Consider the following 27,743-nt stretch of genomic DNA (forward strand, 5'->3'; position numbering starts at 1 on the left):
CTGAATCTTTTGATATTATGCACTGTAGGTGATATGTTCAAACTCTGCAGTTTTACACTGTCGAACTCCTTTCTGATATTGGTCCACTATTTGTCGGCGCAGAATTAAGGGGATTGGTGATCCTCTTCCCATCTTTACTTCTGAGAGCTGCTGCCACTCCAAGATGCTCTTTTTATACCCAATCATGTTAATGACCTATTGCCAATTGACCTAATGAGTTGCAATTTGGTCCTCCAGCTGTTCCTTTTTTGTACCTTTAACTTTTCCAGCCTCTTATTGCCCCTGTCCCAACTTTTTTGAGATGTGTTGCTGTCATGAAACTTCAAATGAGCCAATATTTGGCATGAAATTTCAAAATGTCTCACTTTCGACATTTGATATGTTGTCTATGTTCTATTGTGAATACAATATCAGTTTTTGAGATTTGTAAATTATTGCATTCCGTTTTTGTATTTTGTCCCAACTTTTTTGGAATCAGGGTTGTATTACATGCCTTGCTCTTGGAGTGATCTTTTGTTGGTCGACCACTCCTGGGGAGGGTAACAATGGTCTTGAATTTCTTCCATTTGTACACAATCTGTCTGACTGTGGATTGGTGGAGTCCAAACTCTTTAGAGATGGTTTTGTAACCTTTTCCAGCCTGATGAGCATCAACAACGCTTTTTCTGAGGTCCTCAGAAATCTCCTTTGTTCGTGCCATGATACACTTCCACAAACATGTGTTGTGAAGATCAGACTTTGATAGATCCCTGTTCTTTAAATAAAACAGGGTGCCCACTCACACCTGATTTCAATCAATAGGATGACAAATACCTGACTCTAATTTTACCTTCAAATTAACTGCTAATCCTAGAGGTTCACATACTTTTGCCACTCACAGATATGTAATCTCATCTCATCTCATTATCTGTATCCCGCTTTATCCTGTTCCACAGGGTCGCAGGCAAGCTGGAGCCTATCCCAGCTGACTACGGGCGAAAGGCGGGGTACACCCTGGACAAGTCGCCAGGTCATCACAGGGCTGACACATAGACACAGACAACCATTCACACTCACATTCACACCTACGGTCAATTTAGAGTCACCAGTTAACCTAACCTGCATGTCTTTGGACTGTGGGGGAAACCGGAGCACCCGGAGGAAACCCACGCAGACACGGGGAGAACATGCAAACTCCGCACAGAAAGGCCCTCGCCAGCCACGGGGCTCGAACCCAGACCCTCTTGCTGTGAGGTGACAGCGCTAACCACTACACCACCGTGCCGCCAGATATGTAATATTAGATCATTTTCCTCAATAAATAAATGACCAAGTACTGTATAATATTTTTGTCTAATTTGTTTAACTGGGTTCTCTTTATCTACTTTTAGGACTTGTGTGAAAATCTGATGATATTTTAGGTCATATTTATGCAGAAATATAGAAAATTCTAAAGGGTTCACAAACTTTCAAGCACCACTGTATTTCTTAGTCTCTCAGGCCTTGATGGGTTCAGACTCTTATTTCTCACTCTTGTATCTATGTATATTTCCTTTTAATTTCACTGTAGTTACTGAATGATTCACAGTACATACAGAATAATATGCTTTTAAGAGAAATAACTTAAATATAGAATAATTTAAGTCATGAACTTAAGGGGTTAAATCATCAACCTATGCAAGCTGCTGCCACATAAATGGGCACAGCAAGATAGCAATCCACCTTCTGGCATAATGATCATAGCAGATGGTATACAACCACTGAGTTAGAGAGGAACAGCCTGACCAACTCGGGTTCACAGCTGAATGAGACATCACTCTCATCACCGAGCTCTTGTTATCTGTATAATGCAATCCCGTTGCTCTGGGAAAATGCATTTTGTTCACTTTCTGCAGTGGCACCCTTAAGACCTTCATCCCTGGAGCGCCTGCCATTCACCCCCACAGTAACTACCATCCTCACCCATCCACCCATGTGATGGATAAGCTATCATCCCCTGCCTCTACATGAGATTTCTGTAGATGTATTGCATCATTAGCAGCCATTATGCATTTAGCTCTTTCAGTCGAATGCAGAGTGCTGACACTAGATCTTAGCCTCCATCCACTTCATTTCATTCATTTAGTGGTGTGAAAATGCTTTTCATAGTGAGAGTAGACAAAGGTAGATTTTTACATGCACAAATTTATTAGCAAAACTGTTGTCAATGATTTACCTATGTGCTCCTCTCAGGAGAACCCTAATTAATGTTCAGCATGATATCAGTGAGGCTTTATCTCCATTTCATGCTTCCAAATCCATGCTTCCAGATGTCTCACTGGAGGAGAGATCGGGCCATCTAGATGTGTCTATTTAGGCATAATTTCTGCTTAAATTGTTACTGTGCTTGAGCAAACAGTCTATCTTACATCTCCTTTGCCCAGCCTGCATGAGTCATTAAACGCAACAGTAATCAGGCAAACAGGACAATTTAATCAGAAGGGAAATAGACTATTCAGTTATAAATGAGATTAAGCTGTAATTAATACTGATCCCATCTGGCAGTTTTGTGTCCCATCCATTCTCTAGCCAAGTATGAAAATCTGCATAATAATACAAATCCCATTTCCAGAAAAGTTGGGATATTTTCCAAAATGCAATAAATACAAAAATCTGTGACTTGTTAATTCATGTGAACTTTTATTTTACTGGCGAGTACAAGGAAAAGATTTTCAATAGTTTTACTGACCAACTTAATTGTATTTTGTAAATAGAAACAAAGTTAGAATTTGATGCCTGCAATACACTCAAAAAAAAGTTGGGACAGAAGCATTATTACCATTGTATTACCTCCCCTTTTAATAAAACTTTTTAATCATATGAGAACTGAGGATATTAATTGTTGCAGTTTTGCAATTGGAATTTTTTTGTCAATTCTTGCTTGATACAAGACTTTAGCTGCTAAGCAGTGAATGGTCGCCACTGATTCTCCTCTTCATGTTGCCCTATACATTCTCAATAGGACACAGACCTGGACTAGCAGCAAGCCAGTTAAGCGCATGCACTCTGTGTCTACGAAGTTATGCTATTGTAGCCTGTGCAGAATGAGACCTGGCATTGTCCTGCTGAAATAAGCATGGACTTCTGGGGAAGAGATGTTGCTTTGATGGCAACATATGTCACTCTAAAATCCTAATATATGCCTCCACGACAGTGGTACCTTTATACACATGCAACTCACCCATGCCGTGGGCACTGATGCACCTCATACTGTCACAGATGCTGGCTTTTACACCTTTCTCTGGTAGCAAAGTACAACCCCAATTCCAAAAGAGGTGGGATGCTGTTTGAACTAAATAAAACAGAATAAGATCATTTGCAAATCATGGAAACCCTATATTTCATTGAAAATAGTACAAAGACAACATATTAAATGTTGAAACTGAGAAATTTTATTGTTTTTTGAAAAATATATGCTCATTTTGAATTTGATGTCAGCAACACATTTCAAAAAAAGTTGGGAGAGAGGTGTGTTTACCACTGCATTGCATCAACTCTTCTTTTAACAACACTGTAAACATTTGGGAACTGAGGAGACCAATTGCTGTAGTTTTGAAAGAGAAATGTTGTCCCATTCTTGCCTGATTTACAATTTCAGTTGCCTAACAGTTCGGGGTCACCTTTGTTGTATTTTGTGCTTCGTAATGCACCAAATGTTTTAAATGGGAGACAGATCTGGACTGCAGGCAGGCCAGTTTAGCACCCAGACTTTCTTACTACAGAGCCATACATTTTTAATATGTGCAGAAAGTGGTATGGCATTGTCTTGCTGAAAGAAGGAAGGCCTTCCATGAAAAAGATTTTTGTCTGGATGGCAGCATATTGCTCTGAAACATGTATATATCATTCCGCATTAATGATGCCTTCCCAGATGTACAAGCTACTTATGTTGTACACTTATACACCCTTATACCATCACAGATGCTGGCTTTTGAACTGTGCACTGATAACAAGCCGGATGGTCCCTCTCCTCTTTAGCCTAGAGTCCAGGATTTCTCAAAAGAATTTCTACTTTTGATTTGTCAGACCTCAGGACAATTTTTCACTTCACCTCAGTCCATCATAAAAGAGCTCAGGTCCAGAGAAGGTGGTGGTGTTTCTGGATATTGTTTATATCTGGTTTTAACTTGCATTTGTGGATACAGTAATGAACTGTTTTCACAGATGATGTTTTTCTGAAGTGTTCCTGAGCCCATACAGTGAGTCCTTGCAGTGGTCTGAGCCCACTACAGACCCATGTCTGCTTTTAATGCAGTGTCGTCTGAAGGCCAATTTATGCTGACAACGCAGTCCTCGCAGACGGTGTCGCAGATAGCGTCTGCGTAGCCCCCCCCACCTTCGCAGACGCTCTGTGCGCACCTCCCAAAAATTGTGACCACCGCAGAAGCCTCACAGACAGCGTCGCAGACAAGAGGGCTCTGATTGGTCCACTCTACATCCGCTGTACACGCACTTCCGCTTCCCTACTTTCCCGGTTTGGTTTGTTTTCACGACTGCCATTTTTAAAAACACGAGTGAAGATGGAGCAGCACGAAGAGCGGTTGATCGAGGAAGTGAGGAAGTACGTACATCTATACGACTCCAGTTCTAGTCATTATAAGTAACAGGAGGATAAACACTCCACTAACCACACCCACCAACTACTCCTAGCGATTTCGCGCCCCCTTGCATTGTAGCGGTGAATAACATCGCGCACGCCTATTTACCCCCCCACTCAACGATAAATTACAACTGTCTGCGAAAAGCTATCTGCGAAAGCCTTGTCGCAAAAGCATGCAGAGGCCTTGAGGGCCTGAAGATCACAGGCACCCAATGTCAGTTTACAGCCTTGTCTCTTGCATACAGAGATTTCTCCAAATTCTCTGAATCTTTTAATGATACTGCACCATAGATGATGTGGTCCCCAAATTCTTTGCAATTTTCCATTGAGGAATGTTATTTTTAAATGGTTGCACTGTTTGCCCATGCAGTCTTTCACAGAGTGGTGAACCCCTCCCCATCTTTACTTTTGAGAAACTCAGTCTCTCTGAGATGTTCTTTTTATACCAATCATGTTACTGACCTGTTGCCAATTAACCAAATTAGTTTTTTAGCATTACAAAACTTTTTCAGTCTTTTGTTGCCCTGTCCCAACTTTTCTAAAATGTGTTGCTGACATCAAATTAAAAATGAGCATATATTTTTCAAAAAACAATACAATTTCTCAATTTCAACTTTCGATATGTTGTCTTTGTACTATTTTCAATGAAATATAGGTTTTCCATTATTTACATTCTGTTTTTATTTATAGTTTACACAGTGTCCCAGCTTTTTGGAATTGGGGTTGTAGATGGTTGTGTTCACCTTTTGGCACTGAAGACTATGTCCAGTTTTCCTAAAAACAAGGTAAAATCTGGACTAATATGACCACAGCACACGTTTCCACTGTCTTTTGGTCCATCTGAGAAGTTCGGGTCCAGAGAAATGGGTGACATTTCTGCATAGAATTGATGAATGGCTATCTCCTTGCACAATAGTTTCAGGCTACATTTCTGGATGCAGTGGTGGACTGTGTTAAGTGACTGGTTTTCCGACATACTCCCGAGCCCATGTGGCTATATTTGTCACATTAGCATGACAGTTTATCAGGCATCGTTATCTGAGGGCTCGAAGATCACGCACATTCAAGTGGTTTCCGACCTTACCCTTTATGCACTGATATGTGACCGAATTCCCTGAATCTTTTCACAGTATTATATACCATAGATTTTGAAAGACTTAAAGTCTTGCAATGAGAAATATTCTTTTTGAATTGATTAACAATTATTTCATGAATTTTGGCACAAAGGACTGAGCCACAACCCATCCTTGCTTGCAAAGACTGAGCCTTTGGTGCATGCTCCTTTTATACCCAGTCATGTTACCAATTCACCTGCTTAGGCCAAACAAAATAATATATGTGTTTCCGGTTACCCGACCGACCCTGTAAAAACACTGCAACCCTTCAACTGTTTATGACCATGATAAACAAACTATTTCTCGCGCCCGACCCTACCTGCTTGGCAGCCACCTGGCGAGTCAAACGAGAACCACTAGGGCGTGTCATATAAACCACTCGGTAAGGGGGTGTCGTGGTTCAGGTGGATGAGGCGCCATACCATAAATCCGGGGACCCGGGTTCGATTCCGACCCGAGGTCATTTCCCGATCCCTCCCCGTCTCTCTCTCCCGCTCATTTCCTGTCTCTACACTGTCCTATCCAATAAAAGGTGAAAAAGCCCCCCAAAAAATATCTTTAAACCACTCGGTATTTGCCAAAAGACACGAGGCCCATCAGGAGTAAATTCGGGAGGCTGGGACCTCCCCTGCCCGAGTTACGAGCATCCAAAGTCGGGCAGGAGCCGCCGATAGAAAAACGAAACTAAAGCCGAGCACCGTGGCTCTTCGTCCCGAGGCGCGAGGCAAGCCCGCCCTGGCAGCGCTGGTTCGTTGAGGGCAGGGCAGAGGTCTCATGAAATTAAATTAAAAATAATTTAAAATTAAATTAAAATTTTAATTAAAAATAATTAAAAATGTAATTAAAAATAATTTAGTGTGGATATGGCTAGATAGTGATTGAAATAATGCATACATCACAAGGAACTGTTTGCTCAGGGTATAAATCAGGTATTCAACACTTCCAATGCTATTCTATACTCAAGATATCTGAATTGATAATAAATCTGAAATTGGAGGAGTTTGTGTCAGTGAAATGATACATTCCTTGATTTCCTCCTGATTTAAACCTTAGAGCAAATAGTATGAACCATGGACTAACAGGGCTGAAAAATGAAAGCATTTGCATTTATTTTGCAACACAATTTACAAACACAGAATAGGAAACTTAAATATAGGAAATTTAGTTTCTTTATTTGAAAAGAAAATGGCACGGAGCAGCTGTATTCATTAGGACAACGTAAGTGAACATTGCATTCATAGACAGAATAAGAAAAAACATGAAGCAAATATAATGTCATTAAGGCCATGATGTTAGGCATGCACCCAATTTTGATAAACACACAAGACATCAGTTTTAAGTATGAAAGTCCCCACTAGTATATAAAAATATATTTTGGAAATGTTCAGAACTGAAGGGATAGATCTAGGTACTGGACCACCACCACCACTCTGGCCACCACCAAATAGATCATCCACCAAAATATTCCCATTTTACCTGGAAAATGAAAGTATGCCATCATTATTAGAACAATTTATATACAAGTGCATCCTTATATCATCAACGATATCTGATGACTAAGTTTAGTTTTGAACGAGTATTTTGCAAAAAAAAAAAAAGGTTTCAAAGGAAACTTCTCACTTTTTCCTACCTACCCTAGGAAATTTGTCGTAAACCTTTGGGATAAACAATTTTTTTCCCTACCTACCTACCTACCTACCTTATTTTGAAAACCCAGGAAACACATATATTATTTTGTTTGGCCTTATTGAGGAATCTTCCAAAATGGTGTTACTTGAATACCCTATAAACCAGGGGTGCAGATACGTTTTTTGAACTGGGGGGGGGACAAAGCTGCCAGCAAACCAACCACACCCCCACCCCCAACATGTGTTGTGCGAGGAATATACTCTGATGCCCTCAGGGTGGCGACATTACTCAGCTAAGACAAAAAACCCATCACTCCTTCATCCCTGCAACCGTTAGCTGAGGCCTACTAATAAATAAAAAGTAGGAATAGAGCACACCTGTGATGTCTGGTGCTCTCATGTGCTATTTACCACTGACATGACAGGATGTCATGTGGGTTGAATGTATGTATGTATGTGTGTGTGTGTGTGTGTGTGTGTTCTGGATGACTGCTGACTGTTTTGTCTACCCTTTGTATTTATCTATAGCATCTAGGTCTGTGTATCCTATGTATTGAGACTTGGACTGTCAAACTTAATTACCCATCATTGAAAGAAATAAAGCTTATTGATTCTGATACTGATTCCAATCACTCCCCAAGCATGCCATATGCCGTATGCAAAAACTGTTTTATTTAAACATTAACTGACTTTCAGCACACTGATTCTTTACGACTTTACTTTCACTACGACGTTACTTTGAACAGACTATCAAAAAATTGCAAGGTGATATGATAAAGTAAGGCACAGTTTACTTACAGTCATTGTTTTTTGAAAAAACGATGCAATCGTTTTCTGCCTTTTCGGTTTGGCACCCTTCATCATGCCGTGTTGGGGTCCTGAACTAGGAGCTGTCCCCGATATGCCTGTCAAACTTGTTGTGGGTAACCATAGCAACCAAGCTCGAGCTCGCAACCTGTGCAGTCTGCGCAGCTCAACCAACCGAATATCAGTCTTTGTTTTGTTTTATGTGAGTTGTTGCAACTATGTATGTACTGCTGTGCACCTCAATAAACCGAATGGTAATTAGTCTTTTGATTTTTCCGTGAGGTTTGCCTTATGCAAAGAAAGACAGCATAGACGTTTTTTCCTTCCTATAAGTGGGGGGGACCAAACGAGGTGAATTTAAAGCTGGGTGGGACGAATCCCACCCGTCCCACCCTCTATCTGCGCCCGTGCTATAAACTTTTCAGTCTTATTTTGCCTCTGTCTCAACTTTGAGTGTGTTGCAGGCTTCAAATTCTAACTTTGTTTATATTTACAAAATACAATTAAGTTGGTCAGTAAAACTATTGAAAATCTTTTCTTTGTACTTTTGTCAGTTAAATAAAGGTTCATGTGAATTAATAAATCACAGGTTTTTGCTGCATTTTGGAAAATATCCCAACATTTCTGGAAATGGGGTTTGTAGTTATCTGTCTTGAAAATATATTTGATGTGAACTGAAGTGTTAGGTCATCTGTGAGGTCAAGACTTTCATCACCTTTTTAGAATTCATAACTCATGAATTATGAATTATAGATTCAGAGGCTTGTTGCAGGAATACTTTTTTATTTATTATGCAGTTTCTCAATGGCATGCTTTACATTCGACTTACCAGACCTGAATATAAATCAGTAGCATTATTAAGTGAGGTACATGTTATTTTGCTTCCAAAATAAGTGTTCCTAGTCACAATACAAGTTTATTTTTTGTGTGTGTTGTGTTTGAACCAGAGAGAGTGTCAGAAAAATTAACTGTTAATTAAATTAATTAATTGCAGCTTTTAATGCATTAATTTAATGCATTTGAGAAATGGCAGGCTGACTATCACTGTTAAAAAAAAAATAAAAATAAAGAAATGAATAAAAAGCTACATGAGTTGGAGTGACCAGGAATGACATGCTGGTCTTTGATAGTTACATGTAAGTAAGTTAATTGCAAAAATAACACACAATAATCATATTATTCTTAATAATAATAATAATAATAATAATAAATGTAATTTGCACAGTATGCTTTCATACAACATATCTCAAGTTGCTTCTCAATCACTACTATAAAACAGTAAAAATGTATGTAAACTTTAAGAATTAAAACCTTTAATTTAAGAGTGTATGGAAGGGGCTCATTTATTTCTGTTAGAAGAAAACCTGGTAACAGGAACCTTGTATTAAAGGGATAGTTCGGGATTTTTGACATGAATCTGTATGGCATCCCCATCAATAGTGTCGTGCAAACACACTGACTTACCCCTGACAGCATCCTGTGAGTCCAGTTCTTGTCCAGTTTTGGTCCAGACGAAAGTAGTCCGGCAAGTTTGTTGGGGTCACGAAAGTAAAACGTTTTTCGTCTCAAAACAGTATGTGTTCAAAAGAGTGATATATTTGCATCACAAAACCGTTGCCAAATAAAAAGTCAGACCTCGAAATCGCTTGGCACTATTTTCTCTCCCTTCTTATCACTGCACGCTGCCGGCTTCATCCAGCTGCGGCTCCAGCTTCAAGGATAAGCTGGAGCCGCATAAGTAGGAGTCCCGGCGGGTGGTTTGTATTCGATTCGTTTATATCCCGACCTTGTCAGCTGTCACATTTATGTTCATGGACCCGGTAAGCTGGTAAATAATATTTATTTATTTTTTTCTTTACCAAATTCTAACAGAAAACGAGAGTGCCCGAAAGGGAAAACCGAGCCGCCTCACGGCTGTAATGCAAATTGCTTTCCTCCTCAGTATACAAGTGCGCTTCCATGGCAGGGAAAAAGAAACTACCACTGCTGCCTATGTAGTGCCCTATTTATACAAATAGGAGTCATTCAGGATTCAGCCATGTTTTTGCTCCGTGTCATGGCTGAATCCTGAATGACTCCTATTTGTATAAATAGGGCACTACATAGGCAGCAGTGGTAGTTTCTTTTTCCCTGCCATGGAAGCGCACTTGTATACTGAGGAGGAAAGCAATTTGCATTACAGCCGTGAGGCGGCTCGGTTTTCCCTTTCGGGCGCTCTCGTTTTCTGTTAGAATTTGGTAAAGAAAAAATATATATATTATTTACCAGCTTACCGGGTCCATGAACATAAATGTGACAGCTGACAAGGTCGGGATATAAACAAATCGAATACAAACCACCCGCCGGGACTCCTACTTATGCGACTCCAGCTTATCCTTGAAGCTGGAGCCGCAGCTGGATGAAGCCGGCAGCGCGCAGTGATAAGAAGGGAGAGAAAATAGTGCCAAGCGATTTCGAGGTCTGACTTTTTATTTGGCAACGGTTTTGTGATGCAAATATATCACTCTTTTGAACACATACTGTTTTGAGACGAAAAACGTTTTACTTTCGTGACCCCAACAAACTTGCCGGACTACTTTCGTCTGGACCAAAACTGGACAAGAACTGGACTCACAGGATGCTGTCAGGGGTAAGTCAGTGTGTTTGCACGACACTATTGATGGGGATGCCATACAGATTCATGTCAAAAATCCCGAACTATCCCTTTAAGAGAGGCTATTTTGTTAACCTTTTATCCAATTCTGTACCCAGACTGAGAAATCAGGTACTTATGGTAAAAGCATACACTTATCTTTCTGACCTCAGCATCTGTGTGGATAAGGAGCTGCAGCCAAAAAAAACTGATTTCATGAGTGGTTCTTCTGCCTTTATTCCTGTTACAGACAGTCTGGTTTGACCTGCGTCAGCGGCTGACCGACACTGATGGTACAGCTAGCGCAGTAAGTACTGGGGCAAATCTCATTCATGTAGCTCATACCACCCATCCATGATGCGAATGTTTTCTCCTGGACTTCTCTTAATCGACTTAATGAGATTTGTACTTTTGGTGGTAGCATTATGAGCAATAAACAGAGTTTTGGAAGATAATATGCAGCAACACACATCTAAGGAATATATTACAGCTCGATCTCCCCATAACCTCGAGCATGAGAGGCATAAGAACATTATCAGTTCAATCTTCTAAGTGCTGGGCAAAAAATTGCTTGAGTGGTCCAGAGAAAGAGCATTCCATCAATATTTAATTGCATTCTTGGCCCAAAGGAGGAGTTTTTTTTTTCTTTAACCCTTCTTAGAGGAAAAGATATGCAGAGACATTCGGTTCTTAGCATTTTCAGTAGGTCTAATAATAGGTTCTGTGATAGTTGGAATTTCATAAAACTAAATGACTTACTTTACAAAATGCAGAATGGGAAATGAAACCTCACTGGAGTTCAAGCACAAGGACATCACTTCACTGAAACACCAGTAGAATAAGAAATTCACACATTCACGTCTCTGAAAATCCTTTTGTATTTGCAGCAAATGTACTCTGTTCATGGGTCAGAAATGATGAGTTGTTCTTAAGAACTGATGCTCTTTGGGATGTCACAGTTACCCTGATGGAGATGCTGGGTAATGGGAGTGGTATACACAGTTTCTCATGAAAGATACATCTTAATAGCTCAGCAGTGGGTGGCACAGTGGGTGCAGTGGTTAGCGCACGGATAATGGTGTCGATATATGTATAGATAAGCAGGGAAGCTGCACTTCTGTTCCCCCTACCCAAACCACATCTCTGACATCTATGTATTGTGAGCTTATCTGCATCATGCCTCTGATTTCTGCAGAGACATGTGGTGCATAGAGGGTTGTGAGGAAATTGAATGAGCTTCCTTTACCCCATTAATCCTCGTTAGTTTTTACACTCGGTTATCAAAATTTAGAATTAGTACAAGCTCTCCATGATTACTCCACGTGTGTGTGATTTATTTGTTGTAGGATGTTCTGTACAGTGTAAGGACCTTGGGGTTTTTTGTTTGTTTGTTTTTGGGTTTGTTTTTTTTACAATTTTGAGAAAATTGCTATATTACTCACATCTGAGAGTTTAGAATCATCAGAAAGAAAAACTGAGGCTGATATTGTAATGCTTGTTAATGCACAGTGAGCAGGAAAGCAACTGCTTTTGAAGTAAAACTTTAATGTCAAATTAATTGATTGATGCCTGACAAACTCATAGGACAAAATGAAAGGATGGTTCCTGTTGTAAATCATAAAATGCAATACAAGGTCATATGTCTTAAAATGAGTCCAACTGCCTCACAATCATTAAAAAAGCTTTTGTTGATTTCTATCACTTTGCTGATTGTAGTTTCAGTGGCTGCTTAATTATAGCCCTTTGGCATGTTTGGCTGTTATCTCACTTAATTGCCACAGCATTCACAGCAGCTATCACTGGCTTATTTGAATATATTTGCATACATTTATTTTGTTTCATAGTAAAAGGAATATTTCAGAAAAATTTAAAATTATTTTCCAGTAGAGATGTGACCAAATATGAATGCATTATTCTGAAAGAACAGATCATGTTACAAAATGTAACCAGATACAGATGAGAATAGGAGGCATCCTGTCTGTCTGTCTGTCTGTCTGTGTCTGTCTTGTGGTTGGCTCCAGTAGCCTGATCCAAACACTGTCTTACTGAGCTCCAAAGAAAAACATATATTTCTAACATATTTATATATAAACTGGCTCGAAATTAACAAAATAAATATTTATAGAGTTGTCACTCAATATAGCCCACGCACCCAGTGTTCCCTGGATAGGCACCAAATCCACTATGAGCCTAACCAGGATAAAGCAGTTACTCAAAGTGAGAAAAAAACCCTCATGACTTAGGCTATGCCTATATTTGGTTTAAAACCAAATACAGATACACATACAGATATTTGGAGGACTAAACAGATCCAGGTAGTGGCTTTGTTTTACACCCCTACTGTGCAGACCTGTGACACCCTGAAGGCAGTACAGGTAATGTCGTGGATGAGTTATGCCCAAACCTAAAGATTCTCAACCCCAATTGAGATACCTGTTTCTAGCATTAAGCAGGTGTACTAAACACCCTGAGACATGCTCCTCTTTTAATTGGACAGTTTGTTAATGCCAGTCCTGAATCTGCATGATAAGGAAACTATCAAGTCCTATCTTCTGTTTAAGCTCCTCCTGGGAGGGAAAGTTTGTGAGTAACTGTTCTGACAGTCTTTTGTGGCTTCACTGCTGTTTATATCTGTAGCCTCAGCAGGTTTTCAAGGCTTCACTTTGCAGTATTCTAAGTTTCACTGGCTTTAATGGTCTCCGTGTATGTCTCTTCTGGATCAGCATTCAGGCATATACATCATCAGGCTTGTCGATATGAAGGAAGAGCAAGGGAAAGTACAGGAGGAGAGAGATAAAAAGAGCTTGGCAGAGGTTGGCAAGAGAGCAAGTGAGAAGGAGAGAGAAACTGAAAACCCTGGAGGGAGATAAAACAGTTTATCTGAAAGCCATCCTGCTCATTTAGGGCCATTATCATGGAGAGGGCTGCAGAAAGAGCACATACTTTGCCTAAGATGCAAGTTTACTTTATCAGTGCTCAACCCATTCTGTTCTCCAAGCCTCGTCCCTTTAATCCTGTTTAAGGGGAGCCCAGTAGATAAATATATGCAAATGACTATGAGGGGGCAAATGAACCTGTGATTTACACACCATTCTTCGAACAGGAGTGATGGGTGGAATGTGGGAGAGAAAGAGAAAGAGAAAAAGATGGTGTTCCCCAGTTTCCATGGAAACTGAAATTTCCATCCTCTACTTTTGAGGTTGCTTCCCTGTATTCAACTTCCAGTGTAGACCATATATCACAAATTAGAACATCGTTTCACTCTACAGTACACTACAGCATATACATCACAATACAGACCGGCCAGAATGTATACTAGCAATAGCACTCAAAGCATGAATAGCCACTTTCAGACAGCTTAATTTCATGCATTATTAAAATGCACAAAAAACTACTCTCTATCGTCTCATAAGCCTCTTTTATTTATGAATAAAATGTACATTTTGACAGCATAGAGAACAGACATGCCTCATGTACTAAGGGAAAATAAAATCTCAAAAATGTCCCATTACTCAGTGCTCAGGATTCAGTGTAGTGTCTGTTTTCAGGTGTACTGAATAATGCATATCATATAACATTCCTGTGCAACATACAAATCCTGGGAAAATACAACCTGCAGTCAGATAATTCCAGTCAAGTCAATTTATTTGCATAGCATTTTTAACAATAGACATTGTTACAAAGCAGCTTTACAGGAGAAAATTTTTTAAACGTGAACTAATAAATTTATCTCTATAAATTTATCCCCAATAAATAGGGAAATTAATTCACTAACAAATGCAATAAGAAAAATGCTATAGACAGAAGGCAAAGAATATGAAATCTCATCTCATTATCTCTAGCCGCTTTATCCTGTTCTGCAGGGTCGCAGGCAAGCTGGAGCCTATCCCAGCTGACTATGGGCGAAAGGCGGGGTACACCCTGGACAAGTCGCCAGGTCATCACAGGGCTGACACATAGACACAGACAACCATTCACACTCACATTCATACCTACGCTCAATTTAGAGTCACCAGTTAACCTAACCTGCATGTCTTTGGACTGTGGGGGAAACCGGAGCACCCGGAGGAAACCCACACGGACACGGGGAGAACATGCAAACTCCACACAGAAAGGCCCTCGCCGGCCACGGGGCTCGAACCCGGACCTTCTTGCTGTGAGGCGACAACGCTAACCACTACACCACCGTGCCGCCAGAATATGAAATATGTGCAAAATATTATGAACTGTAATCTGCTAGCCTTCAGGGTTTTAAGAGACTACAAAGATCTCCCACTGAGCATAGTAATTGTTTATGGTTACTTTATGAGGCATCTTCACACAGTCCGACAAGCTCACTGGGGTTTAGCCTTTGACGACTCCTTGCTGTTCAAGAAAACTAACAAACTAATGAAAAACTGTCGGCCCAAATTAAGTCCATATTTAACCATATGGTTAAATTTTTTCCCCTTGATATTTAACTCTATGGTTAAATATCAAGGGGAAAAAAGATCACACACACAAAAAAAAAAACCTTGTTTTACTCAAGACTGAACCGAACTTCTACTTGCTGGAAAAAGGCATGTGGTTACTGTAACGGAGGGTGGACTGGGATCAGTAATAGAGTTGGGATCAGTAAAATAGTGTTGTGTTCCATAACGCTGTTGAAGTTCAGGTTTTATTATCAGGATTCAGTTTGCTTCTTGTCCAAGCCCCAGGAATACTAGCCTTTGTAATTTTGCTGGGGGATTTTAGACCATCAAAGACCTCTTAGGAACATTTTTTTTTTGAGGATTCACAATCTCCATGATATCTAGTAGGGATGCATCCATGCAGATTTCAAAGCTAACTGCCGGAAAGTCATCACACTGCAAAAAATGTAACCTTAACAAATTAAAATATTTTGAATATAGATTAATTTATTCAGGTTATTATATACAGTGGCAGTCCATCCATAGGGCAGGTGGGGCAGAGCTCAACCGTATACATCACCCATTTAGCAATGTTAATATTCATAATGCCCTAATTTCCCAACTCCTTACAGTTTAAATTCCATTGAAATACAAAGTATGTCTTTTTGAGTGACCAAAAACGTAAGAGAGTGTTGCTATTTGACAGATGTAATCCAATGTTCCATTGGTTTGATCACATTTCTAGATGTTGCATAATCATGGGGCAACATGCTCACTGCACCTAGTGACCTAGTGGGAACTACAAGTACTCGAGGTCTATTGTGGCAAGAATGACTCTGCCCAGTACATGCTCCAATGAACATTTTGTTTTAGAATTGGGAAAGAGCAGCAGACAGGAAATTTAAAGTGAATCACACCAGCTGTATACAATTTAATTCTGTTTTAAGAATCCTTTTGCAGCTTTCAAGTGACAGAACAGAAATGTTTGTTCTCTTTTCAGAAGATCACAAATCCTAATGACATTTCTTGAAAACCCAGACATCCACGGTGGAGTCTTAGTGTTCTAAACAGTATAGTAAATAATTAATTGCACTTTGTTATAGCACTTATGAAGCTCATATTGATAGAAATTATTTTTTCACAGTTACTCTTTTCTCTGAAGAATTCAAGAGGCTTAAACAAATGCCATTAACAAATGAGATTTGCATTTCAAACCCATTTAACACTCTCTCTCTCTCTCTCTCTCTCTCTCAAAATTGATTGTAGAGACTTATTGCAGGGATGCAAATATTACATTTGTCTTAACTTTGTGAACCTAGATTGTGTAGTGATGTAATTCTGTAGAATTAAAGGTATAATGTGATGAATGAAAACTTGTCTCCTTTTACTGTCTTCACACATTTTATTTCAAATACTCTTTAGAACGAGCTTAAAAAAGATTTGCATTTCAAACCCATTTAACTGAGATGCCTAATAAACCTGATCATCAGGAAGCCTAGTTATGCCTGGGAATTGAGCTGGCACTCATTAACCATTTTGCTTCTTTATATCCCTTTTGTTTCCCCCAGCACTGTGCCACTGATTTCCTTATTCTCTCTCTCTCTTTCTCTTTCACACTGCAGTCCCTCTATCTGATTCGCCAAGAGATGAAGGTATCCCAAAAGCAGCTGGGAGAGTTCTGTGAGGCTCTGAAGCAATATCTGAAGAATGTCTCCACCCAGAGGGACTGTTTCCAGTGAGTCTGTCTGTGTGTGTGCACTAATGCATTAATGTATTTTTATCTTGTGTATACTACTTTTCATTATTGTTTTTCCTTTTATAAACTGTCAGTAATCTGTAAACTGTCCATGATCGAATGATTGTGTACATCATTTCCAGATATTATTTATTTTATTTCGTCATTGCCTTTGATTCAAAGGAAAATCTCCAGTGGATCTGAGTGCCAGGTAACCAGAGGCAACACTGTTGGCCAGATGTTATTTTAGCTCATTAATTTATTATTTAAAAAGGGGGGAATAAATAAGTATTTCTGTGATTCTGTGACATTGATGTGGTTTTGAAAGTAATACAACAAAGCTCCAAAGCCCTGAATTTGCTCCAAGGACCTGGTGTAAGCTACACAGAATCCCGGTAATGCTGTATTCTTTCATAACAAGGGATCCCTAGCAAGGAGTGTCTGATCCCAAAATTGCATTATTTCACATAAAACATGTTTATGAGATGACTTTTTTTGAACCAGAAGCAATTAAGGGTGTGCCTTTTTAAGTTATGGAATAGATAGAAAATTTTGATGCATCTACCAGGGACAGACAGGAACATTCACTGAACTGCTTACAGTGACAGTCAAAGCAGAGAATAAGCAAAATGCTTAACGCTCAGTCTATTTCATAAGTTTTGTAATAATTTCCCTCAAATCTATAAATTCGCCATATGTTTGTGAAAAACATTTAAAACATAATGTCTGAAAGCCATGTTCATTTGTACTCTATGGCTCTAAAGAAGTTGTGTAAAAATCACAGTTGGGATGTGTGCATCTTATTCATTCTGTCACAAAGTATTTATAGAAGGACATATAAGAAGAATCGTTATGTTTGTTAAAAATCATTTTGTAGTGTTTGTAGGCTATTTTCAAGGATGTGGTGGAATAAAGAGTCTTAGGTTTTTTTTGACAGATTTTTTTTTTACTGTTTTCATTATGCATGTGAAGTTTCTACTTAATGGATCAGTGAAATGCTCAGGTTCTGAATAGTTCCCATTACTTAGGAATTGATATATATGTTTCCTGGTTCTTTCCCTGTTTATACATTCTCCCGCTTACATTTTTTCCAACATCTCATTCATCTTGTTTATTTAATTTATTTACCTTCTTAAGAGTTTTTGGGTGGGATGTCCATTTAAATTAAAAGGCATGTATAAATCATAGTTTATGAAGGATTCATAAATTTAGTCACACTCTTGTATTCCAGAGAAAAAATTTCAGTTTCTCAAATGTGTGCACGCGTGCGCGCACACACACACACACACACACACACACAAAAAAAAGCTTTTCCAGTCCAGTACCTCTCTTTCTAAGCAGGTGTCTGGTAAAGCTAATTTAGAACATTCACAGTGTGGTGTGTTCAATAAAGTAGTGCTTTATTAACAGAGCTGTAAGCACTTACTGCAGGATTACTGCTTCTAATGAAAGCTGTGAGGTGGTCAATACACACGGTCAGGTTTATCTACACATATGATGTAAGCTGCATGCAATACAAAGAACTACTGCCATCCAGTGGAATCTTGCATAGGACTATGAATTATGCTTAGTGTCCATACTTCCAGTGGAGAATTTAATTTCTGAGTTACTGAAGTGAAATATGAAAATTACATTAAATCCTAGCAGGAAAATTAGTTGTTTTTCATTGTACTTATGCTCCACATCGTCTCCTGCTCTGTTCTCTCTCTCTCTCTCTCTCTCTCTCTCTCTCTCTCTCTCTCTCTCTCCAGCGTGACTGCAGTGCGGCTTCCTGACGGTCTCTCTTTCGTTGTGTATGAGTTCTGGGATGGGGAAGAGGAATGGAAAAGGTTCCCCACTTGCTTTTTTGGATCTGTATCATGCCTGTTCTCTTGTCCGTCACTTTGTACCACTGTCCATAACAATCTCAAGTAATTTTTAAGTCTGAACTAGTTTCTCTGCACTACTGTTGTGCAGTGTTATCCGCAGTGGTTACCTACTGTACTATACTGTAGATAGGAGGTTTTATGACTTTTTGATGCTTCAGGGGATGTGCTGTTAGAGGAATGGTGCTTTCCAGCAGTATGTGCTTTTATTAATAATTTAATCAAACATAGATTTTATTAGACTGAATGCAGGAAGCTAATGGTTAAATTAGGTAGAAAATGTTAGCATGTATTTTATATGGTATTACCAGAGAGGAGCAGTTTCAATTCTGAATGCAATGTCTGACTCATTTCATGTTATGTTCTGTTTTTTCAAACTGCTTTAATAATTGTATTGCAAATTTTTTGACATGTATGTATCTATCCATCTATCTATATATCTATCTATTATTAAAAGTCAGCATATTTACATAGCCTGCCATTTGTTCACTGCTTGTCTGTATCTGCTTATTCATCAGGCACCTCCAGAGTGCAGCCTGCAAGGCCTTCCAGCATGTGAAAGTGGACACGCTGTGTCAGCCTGAGGTCATGTCCACTGTGGCTCTGCCAGGTGAGGCTACTTGAGAAGTGACTGAACATGTTCATTTTTGTATTTGTACAAAACTATTTGTAGTGCAGTATTTTTTTGTTGCCCAAGTGGCTTTCAGGGGAACATGGTATAAGATGGGTTCTTTTTTTGTTTTTATTTAAATATGAAGGTAGATATGATGTGTATAAAGAACTAGAGTAGACAAAAACATTTTACATTTGACAAACGTTTGTCAATTCAAAAATTCCACTCAATCAGAAAAATGTATACACACACACACACACTGACTTTTTGCTTGCTTACATTCACTTGTCCTCTTGGGTGTATCTCGAATCAATGCGAAGCTATTCTGACTGATAATCTTTCATCATTGGATAAAGGCATCTATCCAAATGGGAGTGGTCTCTATCAAGATGATAATCTTTCCATCCACAGGACGCAAGGGCTCACTGAATGGTTTAGTGAGAATGAAAACAATGTAATGACTGCATTTGCAGTTACCAGCTCAGTTGAACAACCATGGAAGATTTTAGAGCAATGCTTTAGACAGTGAGCTCCACCACGATCATCAAAACATTAGGGAATATCTTTGAGAAGAATAGTATTCATCTCTCCAATACAGTTCCAGAGAATACATAGAATCTTTTTTTCCCTTTAATTTGTTACTTGGATGGATATATATAAAATGTGTGTGTGTATGTAAAATATAGTTTATCTTCTCATGTTGAAAAACTCACTTTTTCTTTATATGAAATACATCACCATTCTGAGTGACATACTTAAATAATGTTGCCTGGCTTTGAGTGGTATATCCGATATATTCCATTCATCTAGCATGATATTGAACGAGTTGAAGATGAGTTTGTTTTTATTTGCTTGTTTGTTGCTTAAACCTAGCACTGGATCTTCTCTCTTTCCCAGTTGACAAAGAAATGATTGTGTGCATGCGCAGCAGAAAAGTTTTGTCATTGGATCTTTGCATGAGTGCCGATGTGTGATGTCGTGTTGTCTTGACAACGTCCAATATTATAATAATATTGCACGCTCAATCTCCATTGGGGAGAGTGGTGTAATACACAGAGGATAAGCGATATGATAACAATATTGCATGCCATCAGTAAGCCCATTAGAAGGGCATAGAATACATGTTTTTATTCCATGGAAAAAGTGGCCCATATGTATAATAATTTCCAATATTTCACTCCGATGATGTCAGTGTTTTCCCGCTGACTTGACATGCGTTGCCAGAGTGGTAAACCGAATGGTGAATTATTTTTATTTATTTATTTTTTGTGGATGTGTCCATATAATATAAAGAACATTACACAGTTGAGCAAAGATGTGAAGTTTATCTTCTTGTGTTGAAAATATTTTCAATTGTTCACTTTGCTCACTCATGAATATGTTCAACATTTGAAGATAAACTTCATATATTCTCTATATTAATATAATATATATGTGTATGACATGGTTAGGACTGTCATCTCACAGCAAGAAGGTTCGTTCTGGGTTTGAATCTCACAGGTGACTGGGGCCTTTCTGTGTTGAGTTTGCATGTTTTCTCCATGCTTATGTGGGCTTCCTCCTCCAGGTGCTTCAGTTTCCTCCCACAGTCCAAAGACATGCAGATTTGGTCAGCTGCCTACTCTAAACTGCCCATAGGTGTGGATATGAGTGTGAATGGCTGTTCATCTCTGTGTTAGTCCTGCAATAGACCTGTCTAGGGTGTACACCACCTCTCACCCGAAGTCAGCTGGGATTTGCTCAAGCTTCTCCTGCAACCTAGATGGATAAGTGGTATAGATGGATGGATAATATAACATTCTTGACCAATGGGTCTGAACTAAAAAATCTTTAATTACCAAAAATCCGTAATTAGTGCACTTTGGAATTAAACATAATTGATGCTATGATTAAAAGTCTGGGCGGCACGGTGGTGTAGTGGTTAGCACTGTCGCCTCACAGCAAGAAGGTCCGGGTTCGAGCCCCGTGGCCGGCGAGGGCCTTTCTGTGCGGAGTTTGCATGTTCTCCCCGTGTCCGCGTGGGTTTCCTCCAGGTGCTCCGGTTTCCCCCACAGTCCAAAGACATGCAGGTTAGGTTAACTGGAGACTCTAAATTGACCGTAGGTGTGAATGTGAGTGTGAATGGTTGTCTGTGTCTATGTGTCAGCCCTGTGATGACCTGGCGACTTGTCCAGGGTGTACCCCACCTTTCGCCCGTAGTCAGCTGGGATAGGCTCCAGTTTGCCTGCGACCCTGTAGAACAGGATAAAGCGGCTAGAGATAATGAGATGAGATGAGATTAAAAGTCTGGAACAGAAATATGAACCTTTTGCTATGAAGAAAATGTACAGGAGACAGACACAGTGAGGAGGATAATGAGGGAGACGAGAATAAGAAGCCAAGAATTAGTTTCAGAATTGCACAGTTTATTGAATCTTGAAATAATCATGAAATGGGCCCTTTCTGGGAATAAACCCATGTATACCATCTGGATGTTTGGATTAAAATGGGGACTGCATCCACTGGAAATATGGTGGTGGATCATTAATGCTTCGGAACTGTTTTGTATTTGTTCCATAGGCTATTTTTGCATCATGAAATCCACTAATACCAATATATTATAAGGTATTACAAGGTAATGATATGAAACCTACATGTATTCGACACAGAAATAGTTATGACCATCTCAGTCTCTAGATTTGCACGCTACTAAAAACCTGTTGTCTGAATTAAAGAGGGAAGCCTACATTTACAAACCTGAAGAATGTGAGATTGAAATGTGTGAAGGAGTGTTCAAGATCCTCTATAAGTGCTTTTCAGTTTTGTTAAATATTACAGGAAAAGGCTCTGTGCTGTTTTTCTCTCTGTGGAAGGCTTCACTTAGTACTGATTGTGGAGGTGCTGATAAATTTGAGTCCAGTGTTTTTACAAAAATCACTGCACTACTTAAGAAATGTAGTTGCATATCTGCTTAAAATATCCTTATTTACACACCCTGTATAATTAATATGACAATTTCCTATGATCACTTAGTATTTCTTAGTGCTTAAAGTTAAACAGATGCGTAATACTGACTGCTTTGTTGATGTTTTTTACAAGTAAGTAATTACATTCTAGTAAAACACTATGTCTATACTACTTAAAAACACTTAATATTAAGTCTGACCACAATGATTGTGATGCACTCTGTGCTCTTTCTAGCCGCCTGGTGCAGCCTTAGCCGAGACTGAATGGAACAGAGCCAGTGTGGACGGCCAGGGTGGAAGGCTTCGTCTTGCGCCTGAACAGCCATGCGCCTTCCCTTCATATATACCCCACTTCTTAAGCCTCTATATCTCCCATGATCTCTCAAAGCTCCCTCTGGCTCTGCTCCCCTTTCTCCGTCTCTTTTGAAACTACTGTTTACATGCTGTTGGTTTGACTGCAAGGAATGTGAAATATAATAGAAGTCCTCCTTAAAGCTGTTGAGATTGCTTTCAGGAATAATATGTAATACTCTCTGGACTGTTTTATTGCTTCTGGGTGGCTCAAAACAGTGAAAAGGAAAGTATACCTACTAGTAGTCTCTGCTTACAATAATGGTTACACCAACAGAAAAGAGTCATTTTAATCTCTGTTTGGTAACCTGCAAATGCACAAACATGCATTTGCTGGCCGATAGTCTGTTTTTCTGAGATTGTCCAGCAGTTGAGGGTTTTAGCATGTTAAGGATACTAACATCTGTCAGAGTGTAATGGACAAATTTTCTGCAGTTTTCAGCCAATAGTATTTAATCTCCCTGGCCAAAATGCACAACCAGAGACTCAGAACAACAGCATCATGGAAATAAAGGAATGTTGTGTACTAAGTGTTTACTTAAATTAAGTTTACAGTTCAAGACAAAATCTGACATGCTGAGAGAAAATAGTCTTGAAATATTTTAGCTTACAACAGAACTATATGGATTGTTTATTGATAATAAATATATTGGTTGTGGAATATTTATACTGAGTGGAATGAACTCATGTCCTCTAATACTACTTCCCATAAATCTTTTCTTGTGCATTTCATAACCTAATTTAGTGAACAGTGCACTGTTTACAAAGAGACTTATACAATATGATTTGAAAATGAACTGTTAATCCTTGTGAATTATATAACAATCAGAATAACAACTCCTTTAACCAAGCAGCCTCATTACTAATTATGGCATGGAGGTTTGATGTACTTGCGAATGGAAATTTGTCAAATTGCTTGTGGGCTCCTGTATGATGTGAACCGGTCCAAACTGAGGTGAAGCAAATGTCCACAGTGCTGTGGAACATTCTTGGCTGTTTCCTTCCCCATGACACTTGGCTTCACTTTTTCCATCCCTCATGTGAGTGCATGTTTCAATGAATGTCCAGTAACAACTTTGATGTAGTATTTAGATATGCTACTTTCAATGGATTTTGTGCATTTCTTAATTTTGTATTAGGAACACCTGAACTGAGAAATAAATACAATAAAAAAATCAAGTATGAAAAGGCACTTTTATGGCATTGTTTAACAAAACACTAATTCTTATACCTGTGTATGTTTCAGTAAAATCTCTCTCTCTCTCTCTCTCTCTCTCTCTCTCTCTCTCTTAAAATTGATTGTAGAGACTTATTGCAGGGATGCAAATATTAAATTTGTCTTAACTTTGTTAACCTAGATTATGTAGTGATGTAATTCTATACTGTAGAATTAAAGGTATAATGTGATGAATGAAAACTTGTCTCCTTTTACTGTTTTCACACATTTTATTTCAAATACTCTTTAGAACAAGCTTTAAAAAAGGGTGACAACTTTGTTAATCAATTAACATGAATGAATGGCAGTGTTAAAATATAACCACAATCAATGTGGTGAGTGACTTGAAAGCCACATAGCCTGCCTGATTTAAGTTTAATTATTTAAATGGGAGTGTCAATATTAATGTAATAAAATGTGTCAGAAGCAATATGAGTCACTGCCTCATGGGCCTCAAGCTGAAAAGACTGCATGGCAGAATGACATACATTTCAATAGTTCAATCTCGTCATATATTGGTTCATTCTTAATTTGGATAGGTTTTTCACGTGATAATGTGAGGTTTCTGAGAGATGCTCGTACAGTGGAACTAAAATGACCCACCAGAATTGAGGATTACAACAAGGTCTGTAATTGTAACTTTTGGTTTTGCAGTAAAGCCATCAAGGTTCAGGGTAAAATCAGCAAGCTTATTTCAAGCACTCTTAGTACTTCTTGCTTTTCCAGTTTTCAACTGTCCAGTTTCACTGAGCCTGTGCTCACTGTAATTTCAGATTCCTATTCTTGGCTGAAATGCATAGAACCCAATGTGGTCTTCTGCTGTTGTAGCCCATTTGCCTCAATGTTTGACATGCATTCTGAGACACTTTTCTCCTCACCACAATTGGTTGTAGTGGTTTTTGCATTACTATAGACCCTTTTCAGTCACGTGACCTTCGTAAACGCGACCGCCATTTTGGACATGTAGTGGACTTCGGCTCGAATCGGTTTGAATGCGAGGAAGGCGACAAACATAAAAGAAAAAGGAGCGAGATGCAGAAAACTGTATTTACTAGTTTACTGTAATTATGATCTGGCAGCTATTTACACCGGATCCAGTGTAAATAGCTGCTGGAGCCAACGTCCGAGCTTGCCGGAGCGCGCTCCGGCCGGCCGCGAGCTAGCGCGCTCCGGAACCTCGGACGTTGGCTCCGGCAGCTATTTACACTGGATCCGGTGTAAATAGCTGCCAGATCATAATTACAGTAAACTAGAATGGAATGTTAACAGCAATGTAATGCCTTTTCTGGCTAATTTTATTCGTCTTACCTCCAACAAAGTGGTCACTACACAAGCGTTGGTATGCCGCTATCCATCTTCTCCGTCGGTCAGCATCTACCGGGATCTGATAAAATGATAACCCTTGCCTTGTTTGTTGATGGTTACTACATCCAGGTGCACAACAATATAGTGGCATGATGGAAGTCTTGCTGAAAATAAACACTTTCTTTGCTGCCGTTCCTCAATGTTGGCTGTGGTAAACTACTGGTAGTACATGTCCAAAATGGTGGCCGCGTTTGTCGTGACGTCACGTGAAAAGGGTCCATAGCCTTCTTGTCAGCTGAAACTCTAATGTTCCTCTGACGTCTCTCCTCAGCAAGGCATTTCTGCCTGTGGAACTGCCACTCGCTGGTTATTTTTTGTTCATTTGTTTGCTTTTCACATCATTCTGTGTAAACTATACAGTCTGTTGTCCATGAAAAGCTTGAAATACTTACTGTAAACCAATCCATCTGTCACCAATAACCATGCCACAGTTAATATCACTGAGATCACATTTTTCCCTATTTTGATATCTGATGTGAATATTAAGTAAAGCTCTTGACCTGTATCTGCATGATTTTATGCATTGTGATGCTGTCACATTTGGCTGATTTTGATATTTTGCAAAAATGAGCAATGTGTTCCTATTTTGAATAATAGGAACACCTGCTCATGAGCCCAGTGAGTGTATAACTTTGTAAATACACTGGCAGACAAAATTTAACTCCCTATATATATATATATATATATATATATATATATATATATATATATATATATATATATATAATATAATTATTTTTTTTTTATAATTTTGAAAATTTGAAAATGGAACCAAGGAATATGTATAACTGAAATGTGTAGTAAATTGAAATGTTATAGTAAATTATTGGAACAATCTAGAGCTAACTGGAAAGGCCAAATGTTTTATTTAGCATTCACTCCAAACCACATATAAGTATTACAGTTAATGCTAGCATTGCTTTTGAGGCTTTTAACTATAAGCTTAAAAAGTTTACCATTCTAGTACACCTGCATTTAATAAAGACTAATTTAGAATCCCATTAGGATCTGAGAGTTATCAGAACATTGCTATTTGTATCTTTTTGGTGGGTCTGGGGTAAGAATAGAGATGAAACTATAAAAACATTTAACTCTGTGTGTATTTCCATTGAGTCATTTATTCATTCATTCATCTTAATCTTGGTCATGGTAAAAAAAAAATTTGATTTTTTAAAAAAATATTTTCATTTTATACAGAATGCTCATATTGCTAAACAGTCAAATCAAGGTGTACACTGCCATCATTTCACAATTCAAAACACTATTATTAACAGAATTTTGGAACAATGGGAAAGTTAAAGTCTCAATAAAAGGTAAAAAAGCATTATCACTAATATTTACAAAAAAACTGAGGCTTAATACATAACTATTTTCCAAAGAGACCCTCAGAGTGGAACTGATTTTAAGGTTTCCTTGAAATTTTAATCTCAATCTAATAAGGATTTCACAACCTTACTAACAATTTTGCATAATATAAAAATAATCATTTAAAAAATGACACCATACAGTATGTTACAATGCCAAATCAGAAAAAAAATTAATTAAAACTAAAAATGATTTATAAATAATATATGACCTGTATTACACTCAAAATAATACAATAGCACATTATTTGATGTTTTACCTCAATTTTTTCCCAAAACACAGTAAACACATTTCAGTTTTGATTCTTGCAACACATTTCAAAAACAGTAGGACCGCCAACAATGTACCACTTTATAATGTTGCCATTCCTTCTCACAAACACTAAAAAAGATGTTTAGGGACTGAAGACATCAAATGATGAAGCGTTTCAGGTGTTATTTTGCCCCATTCTTCCTGCAAACAGGTCTTCAGATGTGCAACAGTACAGGGTCATCATTGTCATATTTTTTTTCTTTCAAAATTCACCACACATTCTCTATTGGGAACAGAGGGGACAGGCACCTTCTTCCACAGCCATGCCTTTGTAATATGTGTAGAATATGGTTTTGCATTGTCTTGTTGAACTATCACTGGAAAAGATATAATCTTGAAGGCAGTATATTGCTCCAAATTTCAATGTACTTTTCGACTTTAATGCTGCTATCACAAAAAGCGTAAGTTACCTTTCTCATGGGCACTGACAAGCCCATACCACAACAGACCCTAGCATTTGGACTTGTTGCTGGTACCAGTCTGGATGGTCTTTTTTGTCTTCTAATACTGATTCTTCTGATCACGGTACAAGTTTCCACTGTGTGATGGTCCATGCCAGATGCCTCTGAGCCCAGAGAAGTTAACGGCACTTCTGGACACAGTTAACATAAAGCTTCCTTTTTTCACAGTTAAAAGTTAACTGGCATTTGTGGACATAACTCCATATTGTAGTGCTTGACAAAGGTTTGCAAAAGTAATCCCGTGCACATGTGGTTATATCCAGTGCTTTAAGTGTAAAAAAAAAATAATAATAAGTGCCAGTACTCCCCATATTCACCTGTTGG

General features: G+C 38.7%; 1 protein-coding gene across 1 annotated transcript in view; it reads left to right on the forward strand.

Annotated features, from left to right (window-relative positions):
* necab2 (N-terminal EF-hand calcium binding protein 2) overlaps window positions 1–22,827 on the forward strand; it is a 329,089-nt gene extending 306,262 nt beyond the window's left edge. Inside the window, exons 9-13 of the mRNA XM_060923931.1 lie at window positions 11,051–11,107; window positions 16,814–16,926; window positions 18,678–18,755; window positions 19,310–19,401; window positions 22,585–22,827. Coding sequence (XP_060779914.1) covers window positions 11,051–11,107; window positions 16,814–16,926; window positions 18,678–18,755; window positions 19,310–19,401; window positions 22,585–22,613 — 369 coding nt within the window. The 3' untranslated portion in view covers window positions 22,614–22,827. The remainder of the gene's footprint in view (window positions 1–11,050; window positions 11,108–16,813; window positions 16,927–18,677; window positions 18,756–19,309; window positions 19,402–22,584) is intronic.
* The last annotated feature ends 4,916 nt before the right edge of the window (window positions 22,828–27,743 follow it).

This window comes from Neoarius graeffei, chromosome 6, assembly GCF_027579695.1.
Source record: "Neoarius graeffei isolate fNeoGra1 chromosome 6, fNeoGra1.pri, whole genome shotgun sequence".
Classification (NCBI taxonomy): domain Eukaryota; kingdom Metazoa; phylum Chordata; class Actinopteri; order Siluriformes; family Ariidae; genus Neoarius; species Neoarius graeffei.